The sequence below is a fragment of the Aristolochia californica genome, unplaced genomic scaffold, assembly GCF_029961685.1.
Source record: "Aristolochia californica isolate CCGP_79_NKW_82.1479 unplaced genomic scaffold, dmAriCali1.0.hap1 SCAF_15, whole genome shotgun sequence".
NCBI lineage: Eukaryota > Viridiplantae > Streptophyta > Magnoliopsida > Piperales > Aristolochiaceae > Aristolochia > Aristolochia californica.
Window position 1 is genome coordinate 19,371,634 of NW_027181826.1, and position 12,606 is coordinate 19,384,239.

At 39.2% G+C, this 12,606-nt stretch overlaps 2 protein-coding genes across 4 annotated transcripts; one reads left to right on the forward strand and one right to left on the reverse strand.

Annotated features, from left to right (window-relative positions):
- Positions 1-3,051, reverse strand: LOC137951561 (uncharacterized). The gene is made up of 3 exons (XM_068798301.1): positions 2,728-3,051; positions 2,537-2,625; positions 1-364 (listed from the first exon to the last, which is right to left on the reverse strand). Exons 1-3 carry the CDS (start codon positions 2,767-2,769, stop codon positions 217-219), a joined length of 279 nt encoding a protein of 92 aa, XP_068654402.1. The 5' UTR covers positions 2,770-3,051; the 3' UTR covers positions 1-216.
- Positions 3,052-4,179: 1,128 nt separating this feature from the next.
- On the forward strand, positions 4,180-11,734 carry LOC137951537 (probable E3 ubiquitin-protein ligase HIP1). 3 transcript variants are annotated; one of them, XM_068798256.1, is made up of 7 exons: positions 4,180-4,577; positions 6,997-7,100; positions 7,272-9,110; positions 10,570-10,620; positions 10,748-10,846; positions 10,947-11,090; positions 11,193-11,734. In XM_068798256.1, exons 3-7 carry the CDS (start codon positions 7,359-7,361, stop codon positions 11,322-11,324), a joined length of 2,178 nt encoding a protein of 725 aa, XP_068654357.1. In that variant the 5' UTR covers positions 4,180-4,577; positions 6,997-7,100; positions 7,272-7,358; the 3' UTR covers positions 11,325-11,734. The 3 variants fall into 3 exon arrangements, with proteins under 3 accessions (XP_068654357.1, XP_068654359.1, XP_068654360.1); XM_068798258.1 differs by having other exon boundaries at positions 4,180-4,493; XM_068798259.1 differs by lacking the exon at positions 4,180-4,577 and adding an exon at positions 4,618-6,049.
- Positions 11,735-12,606: the final 872 nt, after the last annotated feature.

Here is a 12,606-nt window from a genome sequence, read left to right on the forward strand (position 1 = left end):
TAAAAAAATTTGAATGAGATGGGGCATAAGATTAAAAGCTAAATATAGCAATGCTTCAAACATTTTGAGGAAATAACTTAGGGAAATTGTCTGATGTTTGGACAGCTTGATTTTATTTCAAGTCAATTGGCTCAGGTTGAGTTCCAATCAGTCATAGCCACAATCAGGACAGTAAAGACTCCACAAGAAATCCCAGTACAAATCATTCCGATGCTATTACTTTGGGTTGGTGAAGAAGCCATTGATTGCTGGCATGATTTCAGGTGATTTATTGCGAACAAACTTCCTCAGACTGTGCTCCGCATATTTCTCCCCCTCAGCAAAGTTCTCCAACACTCCTGCTGCTCTGTTTTCCTTGTTCACCCTAGTTTGGTGTAAATAAAAATTAGAGATCCATGATCAGGCCTAGAACATTTCAAACAGAGTAATAATTCACAAGCTCAACATGAAGTAGAATACAGAGTGCTTTCAGACATCCAGAAAGAAACCTTTTTCTAGAAGATCAAGGAAATAACTTGGAATCCGATAAATTCCCATCCGTTATCAGAATAGATAAGAGATATCCTACAGCTCCCGAAAGGTGTTTCATTTCCAAAGTACATCATAAGAAATGAAATTTAGCTAACAACTCTAACGTACGGCAAAGACATCTCATCTTCTTACTACTGTCAAAAGAAGCAAGTAAACAGTATGCTATTGTATGAAAAAGGCTAAAAGGGGAAAAAGTAACTAAGAAGAAGAGTATCTATAAAATTATCAAAGCATGATGCTTTCCATTTCCACAAGTATCCTGACTTCACGTAGAAGTTCAGATGCAGGCTTGCTTCTCAAATACAGACTTCACGTAGAAGTTCAGATACAGGTTTGCTTCTCAAATACAGACTTCACGTGGAAGTTCAGATACAGGTATGCTTCTCAAATACAGGATTGTTTAGGTTATTTATCATCTAGTTTACTTTGGCAAAGGAAAAATAATAACAATAAAATAAAAAATCACTTTTTTCCAAAACAAAACTGAAGTAGTTCATTCAACAAAGTACTACATGGGTGCAAGTTGCCTATCAAATGAAAATGAATATATAACAAAATTCATCATGAATTCAAGAAAATAAGAGAAGTACAGTAAGCATGAAGGTAAAACAGCAAGAAGCATTTGCACCAAGGAACTACAAGCATAATCTACAATGGTAGAACCATGAATCAGTGAATTAAGCTAGAGCACTTTCTAGTGGTACTTTGATGTCCTTCTACTGGTACTTCAACAAACATAATTGAATGCCTTTTTCCATTCTATTATAGAAAACAAAGAAGTTCCCCTTGTGGATTGAATTTGTCCAAATCAAATGCCAAAAGTATAGATTCCAATTTTGCTACCTATAGAAGATTAAACAGAGCAAAAAATTAGTAGAAGAAAAACGCAAATCAACAATGAAACTTCAAGCAAAATGGGTCTTGCACATGTTCTCAAATCCACAGCAAGGAATGCCTAAGCACAAGTTACTGGTACAAGACACTCATCAGAGATGAGATAGAGTTGGAGGGGTAGGAATTGTTGATAAAGAAAACCCATAATCTCAACCACTTAAAAACATTATATGACAGATTGACCAAATTGGCAGAAACAAGAGGTATAAGAGGTCATAGACGAAAGAATAACAAGATCCTATAACAATTCTGCTGAACCTGGTTTGAACACAGAACAGATGAAAAAAAGAAAGTTTTTTTCACATTCAAACTAGTGCTTTGACAGAAATATGGAAAAAATTAACTGCAGTAGAGCTTAAAAGTATAAAGAAGTTCAAACAGGTGGAAAACAAATAAACTATTTACTGTGTCGACAGGGAAAACATCAAACTGAATAAAAAATAATTTCACAATTCAGATAGACGTAATCATCAAAGACACTATCCATGTGATGTTGATTAAGCCAAATTCAGGCAGCTCGAGGCTTCGAATCATCCCAAGAGCAGCAAAAGCATCCATCTTAGGACTCATCACCAAGACATACATATTTAAAATCAACAATAATTCCTGATCTAGAAAAAACAAAAATCTACGACGATAGAAGAACGTACTTGTTTGTTGTACTCAGAACTTAAAACATACATGGATCACACAATCCATTGACATTTTTCACTTCTTTAGTATCTATAGCTCACCGCATAAAAGTAAAAAGACAGAAACGATCAGGTAAGAAGATAATAGCACTCAGAGTACGAACTTGTTACAGTCTCCATTTTCAATGATATTAACGATGAGTTGTCACAAATAGTTCATGAAATAGCCAATAAAAGATTTGACATGCACCCAGATCACAGTACAGAAAGTTTTTAGTTTTAATACACACTGGGGTTCTCCGTATTGCATATTGAATAAGAACAAGCCGGAAGCAAGCCAACTATGTATTGTCATCACTTTTACGTTGGCAACGACGGATCTGAACGATCCGAACCAAAATATTCCAAGTCGTAAGCAAAAAGAAAAACCCTATATATATTTATCAAACAAATATCGACAAAAGAAACTAGAAGTTAACCTGACTTCAGGATTGATGCAGATATTCCGAACCAACTGGAAGCCGCAGATCCCAATTGCTACGCCGACGGCCGCAAACAGTGGAATAACCTAAGCAGGAAAAAGGAACCCTAAATAAACAGATCCTCCGGATATTTTTAGCAATAAAAATCTAAAATTTCAGAAGGATGAAATCTGAAGCAGAGTTACTACCTCAGGCCGGACCCATCGACTAAAGGTAGAAGACGAAGCCATCCACGCTCACAGAGGGTAAGGAAAGAGGAGGGTGCGAGCAGCGAAGCGAGAGGGCAACGGTGAGGGAGGTAGCAGGGAGCAGTCTTTATTGTGAAAGAGGGAAGAGGTGATTGAATGCCCCTAATTTTGGCAAAAATGACGGAATCTCACCAACCTTGTGTCCAATGAGATGTTTTTCAAGTTCTCTGTTTATGAGAAATTCACAATTCCACGCGACTGAAGAGCGATCAAAGACAGGGTAGTAGTATAATAATAAGACTGCATACGGTGGAGATTGAAACTCTCCTTAAATGGAGCAAGGAGAACTCATTCTCCTCGTCTGTAACTCCATGCAGTTCCTATAGATATCTCTCCTTCTCTCTCATTCATCTGAATCTTTGTTATCAAGCTCTCTTTTATTCTTCTTTCCTCTCTCTTAATTCAAAATTATTTCATGGTATTTAATTAGACCGGGTGAATCAATAACCGATTTTTTTTTTTAAATTAACTCACATTATCAATGAGTCAAAAATCTTACGAGTGGAAATGTAATGAATTTTATAATATTTAAATCTTTGTTATAGAATTTATGATTTATTTTAAATCGCAAATCCATTCTCAAGAAATCCAAACAATGAATTCATTCTTCGAATGAGAACTCTTTTCTACCATCAAGTGTAGAAAATGTAGGGCTTCTCTTTGATCTCCCCATATCTTCTAAGAGCCTCAAAACAAGATCATGAAGGTAAAAAAAATGACAGTTTGCATTCATTCAGAAAACAATTTAAAAATGAATGGTGGTAACAAGGTTAGAGGAGATTCCTGCTTCCTTTCGTCGGCAACTGCAACTCTCGCTGGCTTAATTTTCCCCAAAGCTTCGCAGTAAATACGGGGGTGAAACGCGAGTGGTCACAGGGAAGAGTCAGATTCGAGTTAAAATAAAAAGGACCAATTCCTTCCGGCAATTAAAAACACAGAAACAGGGGACGACCGAAGACTCTCCGAGGTCGGCTGCGTTCTGGGGATGGGGAAGCGAGGAGACGGAGGGTTGAGATAATAGGGGGTGTTGGGGCCTGTTCTAAGAGGGGACAAAAGAGAGGAGAGACGCGGAGCGAGGGCGTCAGGACGATGGGCCATAAGGGGGTAAAGAGGATGATGGCGTTGGCGTGCGCGGAGAGGAAGCCGCCAGCGCGCGAGGAGACATTTTCTCCTGTTATCTCGGGCTTCGCGCTTTGCAAGTCAGTCGCCGCGCTGTCTCGTTGGTGAGCGCCCCCTCGCACCCCTGCAACAGGGCGAGGCTGGTGTGGAGAGTGAGAGTCGAGAGCGACCCTGCGCAGACAAATAAATACGACTCTTTAAGATATATATGGATTTTTTTATAACCTAGCGAGCGAGAGGGAGAGATGCCTCCTTTAAAGGGGGGGGGGGGGTAGTCTGGCCTTTAGGCTCAGAGAGAGAAGCTGAGATACCAACGAGGGCAAAGCTTGGAGAGAGAAAGTGTGCGAGAGAAGGCCACGGGAGCACGCTCTCTCTCTCTCTCTCTCTCTCTCTCCCTCTCTCCGTTTTCTTTCCTTTCTTTATACACCAAGGTTTGTTTTGGCTTTTGTCGTTGCCCCCACCCCCCGGCCCCTTCTTATTCTCTCCTCTCATTCATCCTCATTCCCATCTCCAATATCCCATTCCTTTTCAGATGACCAAACCCTCCGACCACCTCCCCCCGCCGCCTCTCCGCCGCTACCGATTAGGTCTCTCTCTTCTCTGACTTCGATCGATCTGCGCATCCTTAGCCCGATTTCGGTCTTTTTTTTTTATATATATATATATCTCAGGTACCTTTTTTCTTCCTTCCTCACTTTATCGATCCGTGCATCTCATCTTGGGGTTACTTGACGCGGTTTCTTTCTACGATGACTTATTTTTCTCTTATTTGATAATTCCGTTGCCGATCTTCTTCTGTTGATTTTTTTTCCTCTCTTTGTTCTTCCGTTTTACGGTTGCGGCTTTGCTCGTTATTTCCGTAAAGTTCCGACTGTCGTTTGGCTGGTTGTCCGATTAGGTTATGAGAACGCCTCTTTACACGATCGTTTTGAATTTTTTTATTTTATTTTATTAATATTTCATTTCTAGGTTTTTTTTTTTTCGATCCGTTTCTTTCCGTGCATGCATGTAATTATGCTTTGGTTATTTTTGGGTTTTTTTTTGGATGAAGTCACGAGTTTCTATTTGCTTGGATGGCGTTTTGGTTGGTGGATGCCGATGATGCCGGTTCTTGGGAGGGTTTGACCACCGTGATTTTGTTCGTCAAGCTATAGTGTCGCATCCCTGAAATTTTATTGAACGCTAGGACTAAAATTTGTAGACTCCTAGTTTCGTTAAAGCTGCAAATTTGAGTTTTTATGTGAAATAGTTAGCTCGTCTCGTGATCCATCTCTCACTTGTGACTTTAGTCATACTCTTGCTTCAGATGTTCTTTTGGTTCTCAACTTGGCTCTGTGTATGTACATTGTTTTAGATTGCAATAACTATTTTCCAGCGGAAGATGTCCTCGATGTTGTGAAGAGTCCACCTTAGTATCTTGTGTTCTGAAGAGAGATGGATGGTTTCAATCTATAAAATCAGCTCAGGGACTTTCAGTTTTATCGGAAAAAAGACTCCTTTCGAAAATTAAATTCACCTTTTCAAAATTGAACTTTTCTCTAGGCTTCTAACAAACTAAGAAGTCATGGGTGACACCTCCTCAGAGAATGCCTTAGAAGTTGCTGCTTTGACAAATTGAATTAGAAATATCGGGTGAAAGGCAAGGAGGTAGTGATTGACGGAACACGTATGGTGTTATAATTTCTTCAAAGAACTCTGAGAAGACTAACAAATTTGGCATCATATTTCATAGTTTTTTTTGTTGTTGTCATTGTCTTTCTGTTGATTATCAATCTGAAACTGTTGTTTTATAACTGGTTGCATCAATGAAAATTCTGAATTGCCATAACCAGGAGAATAGGTGACTTGAGTTATTAACATTTTCGTGACCCATGGCATCTGCTCTGAGGAGCAGTTTGGACTTGGTTCTCCAATTATTAACCAGATTTGGCAAACCATTTTATGTTTGGAGTGCCTGTGGTATTGTATTTGGCTATTAGTTTTAGTTTCACTTGTCTTTCTTTCTATATGAGGTGGCCAACAAACTTCCTTGTTGTGATGAAATCGTTTGTTCAAAAGCCAATTTGTGCCAATTAGCAGGACTCTGCAAGTGGACAATGGACATCCTTCAAAGCTTATTACTCTTTATGCCCTTCTACATTAGGTGACACTACATCTTATACGAGTTAAAAATCTTATAGGATTTTACAAGGCTTCTTTTTGGTAGACCAGAGGGAACCTGTTTGCAACTTTAGACTCCTTTCATGTCTGGTCAGGACAGTATTTTTGGAAGTTTTCAGGAAAATTTCAAAAGGAGCCTCCATTTTTGTTTCCATGCATTTGTGCTATAATGGTGATGTTATTTGAATGCCAGAGTTTTTAATTTATTTCTCTTGGTATTTTTTAAAAGGAGAAAAAATTCTTTATTTGTAGGAGGTTGGAGAAACCACTTAATTTTTTTTTTCTTTAACTATTATGTTTTTGGATAGCTTCAACATCTTTAAAAGAAGTGATGTGGAGATGGCACAGAAGGTATAGAAAGCTTAGGGAGACCATCTCTCTTTGGAAAATAATGTTATGCTGATTACTCGGGAAAATAGAGTATGGATTACTGAATATAAGTAGCTTATCGAGTTTGATGGTTAGCAAAATTGTTTGAGAGCGAAATTGGCTAATAAAAAGTATTTGCTGAAGATAACTTGAGTTCTTATTTTAACTTTTGTGTGTTGTGGTAGATATGTTGATGAACAAAGTTTAGTTTCTACTTCTACATATGGTATAACTAGTGGAATGAACTGTATAGTTTGTGGAGTACCAACAGGAATTTGTAAGTGTTGCTGTATTTGTAGTATTTCGTAAGTCTAGCACTAATTACACTCATTATTATTGTGAGTCTGTCACTTTCACTGACATTAGATATTTTAAAAAAGGAAAATTCAAGAACTTAGAGGATATGACTCGAAAAGCATTACGGTCATGAAGCTTAAGGTGTTTACTTCGTAAAAGTCCTACATGAGAAGGATCGTACATGTTTTATTATGTTGTTTGGGCAAAGTGTGTTTCACTTGAATGCTTCAAATGATATTAATAAAAATCAATATGTTATTGCAGATGATCATAATTGCCGTAGGTATCTTGTCAGCAAAAGTTAAGATTGGACCTTGAGAAATGCTGAACTCACAAGTATCTGGCTTATGTGTTTCCTGAATTTACCAGTAAGTCATGTCCGGTTCTGGTTGAAACATTATTTTTGTGAAAATTTCTTTCCAAATGTTTTAATGTTCTCCCTGCTTTCTCTCGAAAGTGTTTTTATGGTTTCTCTGAAATATAACATTCCTTCATTTTGCAGCAATATTATGCTCACGAGGTTTCTTTTTGTGTTGTAGACACAATCTCAGATCTGTAGCTGAGGTCTTTTTTTTGACATATACTTCCTTTTACACATCTGAAAAAGAAGAAAGCACGCACCAGAAATGCAAAGTCAGAGGAGTACCGTGAAGTCCTTACCCGACACATTTGAGTTTGATCATGGATCTAGCTCTAATAACTCTGGTGTGGATCAATCACATTATTGGAACAATGTGCTTAATCCTGTAGACTCACGGAATTTGCCAGATTTTCTATTGCCCCCCACTGACACAAATGTTGCATACACGAATTCAATTGGTCACAGTAGTGGTAGCTTGCCAAGCTGGAATCTTGGAGGCCCCACCTCTACTGATCAGACAAGACCTCATTCCAGCCATGAAGAAGCCAAAGCAGAGCAATCATGGCCTGATTCATTCACCAGTTGTCCAGGACCCAGTTTGAGTTTAGAAGAAAGAAGATTTGAACCAAGCAATGTTCTTTCTTTGGAAAGTGTCAATATAAACCTTAATAGCAATCAGGTCGCTGGAGGATCATGGTTTTCACAAGGTTCTACTTCTAGTGATTTGCTTCAAAACACGAACCTAAATGCAGGATTTGTTGGAAATGGTGGTCAGGTCATGGAGCCCCATCCTTATAAGCCAGGTGGCTCTGAAGCTGAGCAGATGCTGCACTCCACTGGTGCCCTTGATCCATGTGCATCTGCATCTGGAACTACTGTTGACTACCTTGCAGAAGCTGGAGAAGGTAGGCAAGCTGGTTCCTTGGATGGTCGACGTTTGTCCTGTAAACGTAAGGCCCTTGAGGGTGTTTCTGGGCAGTCTTCTTTAGGTGCAAGCTCAAGTTTCCTCCAAAGAGCTGAGGGTAGTGCATGGCATCCTGTTCCTGCTCGACATAATGCTGGAAGTAGTTTAAGTATATCCAGTGGTCCTGTGGGCCAGAGCTCTAGTGTGAATCCTCATGAAGAATTGCTGAACCAAAGATTGGCCGGTGGTGTGAGGACTCTTGTGACCCCCGATAACCATCCTGCTTTTACTGTAGGTGAAAATTCACAGAGAAATTTTCGTGTGAGAATCAACCCTGGGCAGCAACAAGATTCTACTGCGCCTAATAGTTTGTGGATTACAGGTGGTAATGTCAATCCAAGACGAGCTCCCGTTTGGTCATCTCATCAGACTTCTAGAGTTCCTCCATTTAATCACTGGGTGGAATCAAGAGCTGCAGGGACAGCAGTGCCCAGTACTAGTGCCTCTTCAGCCCCACCTCTTCCTAATTATCCAAGAAGCTTGAACCCTTACTCTGTGCATGGTGCCAGCAGTTCAAGAGTTGGTTCTTCATCAAATTTTCCTGGCATTTCAGGAGAGAGACCAGCAACTCTTAGAGAAGAGGTGAACTCACGAAATATTCCTAGAAGCATCCCAGAGCATCCAATGTTTGTGCCTGTAACTGACGTTAGATCTCTCTCAAATGGGAATATGAATGCTCCTGCAAATGTTGCATCATCATCTCGAGCCAGTTCAAGTGCTGGTGGAATACATCCAGTTTCTGGTGTGACCTGGATAGCTCATCATAGCCCCCCACCACATCATCCACGTAGGCTCTCTGAGATTGTGAGGCGGTCTTTGTTTCCTACTAGTGACTCTGGAGGTCAGAGTGGTTTTCCTCCTGTTGGTCCTCCAGGTCAAACTTCACAGGAGATGTTGATGTCATCAGGGTCCTCTCACCATGGAAGTAATCAGCACTCGTATCTCAGGTCAGCTTTGTGGATGGACAGACAAGGTGATGGTGTACCAGGGGCTCCCCTGTCACTTCGGACTCTTGCAGCTGCCCCTGAAGGAAGAAGTAGACTGGCAACTGAGGTTTGTTCCTAAATACTATTTTATATTTATTACTTTTTAGGTACATACAATTGATACAATTGTTTGAAACCATGAATATGGAATTCGTAACTATTTGTTTTTTCATTTGACTCCCATGGAACCTTGTGTGGGTCCTGGTCAGAACTCTGTACTCAGTCATAGTGACATAACTCTTTTCTTAATTACTGTATCGTGTGGATAAAATAACAAGTGCTATGACATGGAGTAATGAAAAACAACCAGAACGTGTGACTAATACTGTACCAGAGAAAATCAAAAGCATTGGGAAAAACAATAGTGCAATGTCTCTTTATTATTATTCTTTTGTTCCTCGTAGACTTGGTCAAGTGTCAGCTATCAAAGTTTCCTCTCAACTTTTTAACAAGGGTAAATTTTATCGGTTGTTTGTAAAATAGAATGTACTGAGTGTCATTACCAGGCCTTGGGTTTCGAGGCATTTTTGAACTGCATGATGCAGGAATTACATTTTGAAATAATAATTGAAAGTCAGTTTATCAAATTTAAGTTATTGGTTGCTTTTTTCATTTTTGTGCTAGGTGCTTTGAAAAAAATGTGTCTTTTAATTACTTTTTAATTTTAACTGAAATCTTTAATGTTTATGTTGGAGTGTAAAAAGTCCCCCAATCTATATTTGTATGTGCTCCACAGTAAGGTTAGTTTGTCTGAAGTGTGAGTTATATTCTGTAGGAGAAAAGTCCTACATTAGTTTGGGTTTTAACATATCCTAAGCTTATTAGTTGTGAAGGATCTCTCAACTCTTGTTAATCATTTTGGAAGGAATCGGCCCACTTTAACAATGGTAATAGAGTGAACCTAAGCCCGTGTGTGGGTTATTGTGGCCTCTATATGTATTCTCTATGGGCCAAATGTGTTATCATCCACGTTTTGAACTAGGTTCTGTCTAGGCCTGGACATGAGGTGTGTTGGTGGGTAAAAGGTTCCTCTGGCTATTGTTGTATGTGATCTAAGCTCAGGTTAGTTGTCTGAAATTTTTAGGTCTCGGGTTGGTTGTCTGAATGAGAGTTGTTCTGTGTCAGAGAATAATTCTAGATCAGTCTTCATTTACTTGGGAAGAGACTTCGTAACTTTATTTAGTCATTTAGTGAGGAACTAAACCAGCTTTAATAGTCTTTAAGGTCAAATTTGTAAATAGATCTTTGGAATGTGGTAGCTTGTCGATAGGAGCATGGGTATAAGGCTCTCTCTGTTGGATAGAGAGAAGAGTGGGATTTGTCTTCCTTGAGTCAAGAGGATCAGTAGGTTGTTATTTAAACTAGTCATAATATATCTAATAGTTGGTGCATAGCAGGAGACAGGGACATATGTTCTGTGATATGTATGGGAATGACATGATAGAGCAATGAATGCTGCATTTTCTAAACATCCTGAACGAACTTGTTGTTTGTCCATTGATGTGTATTTTGATTTTATTGCTCAGATACGGAATGTGTTGGATCTTGTGCGTCGGGGAGAAAGCATAAGATTTGAGGTAAGTTACTTGTCTCTGTGGACTGTTTTTGTGATCTGAATGAGTATTTGATCTCTTTCATGCTTATAAAGATCTTGGCTCATTTATTGAAGTTCGAAATTGTACTTATGGTTATGAATTCTTCCAGGATGTTGTGATCCTTGACCAGTCTGTATTTTATGGAGTTGCTGACTTGCATGATCGCCACAGGGACATGCGGCTTGATGTAGATAATATGTCTTACGAGGTTGAAAACACCTAATGTGATACTCGTGTTTTTTTTTTTTTTCTTTTTCAAAATGCAATCTTTGTTGTCTTTTCTAAATCTGGTTGGTGTTCATCTTCAGGAATTGCTGGCATTGGAAGAACGTATAGGAAATGTGAACACTGGATTGAGTGAGGAGACTGTTCTGAAATGTCTAAAGCAGCGGATATATGTATTAGTTACAGCGAGAGAGACTCAAGACGTTGAACCTTGCTGTGTTTGTCAAGTAAGTTGAGCTCGATATACCAGACTCTGGATGACTGGCCGTGGATGTATGACACATGTACTGATATATCTGAATCATTTGTGCTGATGGTTTGTTGGACAGGAGGAATACGTTGAAGGGGAGCAGCTCGGCACATTGGAATGTGGGCATGATTTTCACACTGCCTGCATAAAGCAATGGCTAATGCTCAAGAATATCTGCCCCATTTGCAAAACGACTGCATTAGTTACGTGAGAGTATTCGTTCGTATTGAGAAGGCCTTGCCAGTGGAGGGGGTAGGCGGAGAGGAGTTAAATGATGGCCTCAAGTGACTGTTAGAAAGAGAGCTGTGAATAGTCTGAGTCCATATCCGCAGGAGAGACTCATTGACCCATGTTCTTTATTGAACCCAATACCATGGTGAATCATATTAAGTGGGGAATTTATTTTTGTTTTTTTTTTATTATTATTTTTTTAGAATGTTGGCATGTGGAAGGCGAGAGGAGGCGTGAGAGCAATTCCGGTCCGCCCTCATGGTATCCTTACATTTCTGCGCAGAATTCTGTTTGGGCTTGAGGAGTGAGACCCCATTAGCTGGCAGTGGTTCACTTGTGGGCGACATGCTCCGTAGTGATAAATATTTAGTCAAATTATTTTTTCAAGTTCATGTGGTTCCAATTAAGCGCGCGTCAAGATCAGTGCGCAAGTCATTGCCCCCATAATTCGTTCAGTATGGCTAAAGTCAATGATGGAAGCTGCACCTACCTCGATGTCATCTGTTTAGTGGATCACTGATAGAAAACTATCATCTTAAACTGTACCGACTTCGTAAGCATCGTCTTGTTAGGTGATTTTCTAGCGGCTTTTCCTGTGAAGATCATTTTGGCGCAGGTGCGGAGAGAAATTATATCCCAAGAGCGTTGGTGCGTTTCTAGTAGATCATTTTGGGAATTCAGAACACTCGCCTTTTCGGCAACTCCATAAGTGCAAACGTATTTACCATTAACTGCGTGGATTTTTCACTGGGTGTTGAAGGTAGCGTTTGGTTTGGTATGATTCTTTGAAACCGAACAACTCTTTTAATCAGAGTTACTTTTAGTATTTAAAGTGTGTTTGGTTTGCATCGTTTCTGGAAGAACTCAATTCTCCAAAGAGGAAAAACTGATTTGTTGAAATTACAAAATAAAGTTTCTTAAAACAGGATTTTTTTTTTTACAGATAGAAGAAGAAAATGTTTTATAGTAAAAGCTCAGTCAAGATGTTTAAGAATTAAGTTGCCAATCAAAATTAAAAGTTAGAACAAGACAAGGAGTGGAATAGTTGAAGAGTTAAAGATTAATAGTCCTTTTACATACCGCAATATTACTAAATGGTGTACATGCCTGGAGAAAACGGAATGAAACTCTTGATATTTAAGACTTTATTAATAAACTATTAACAGAGATGACGAGCTGGCCAAAGTGCTGTGTGATAGTAGCGTTATAATTAAGTTCTGGGTCTATAAAACCAAAATTATTTGAATGCACGCAATTCAAAC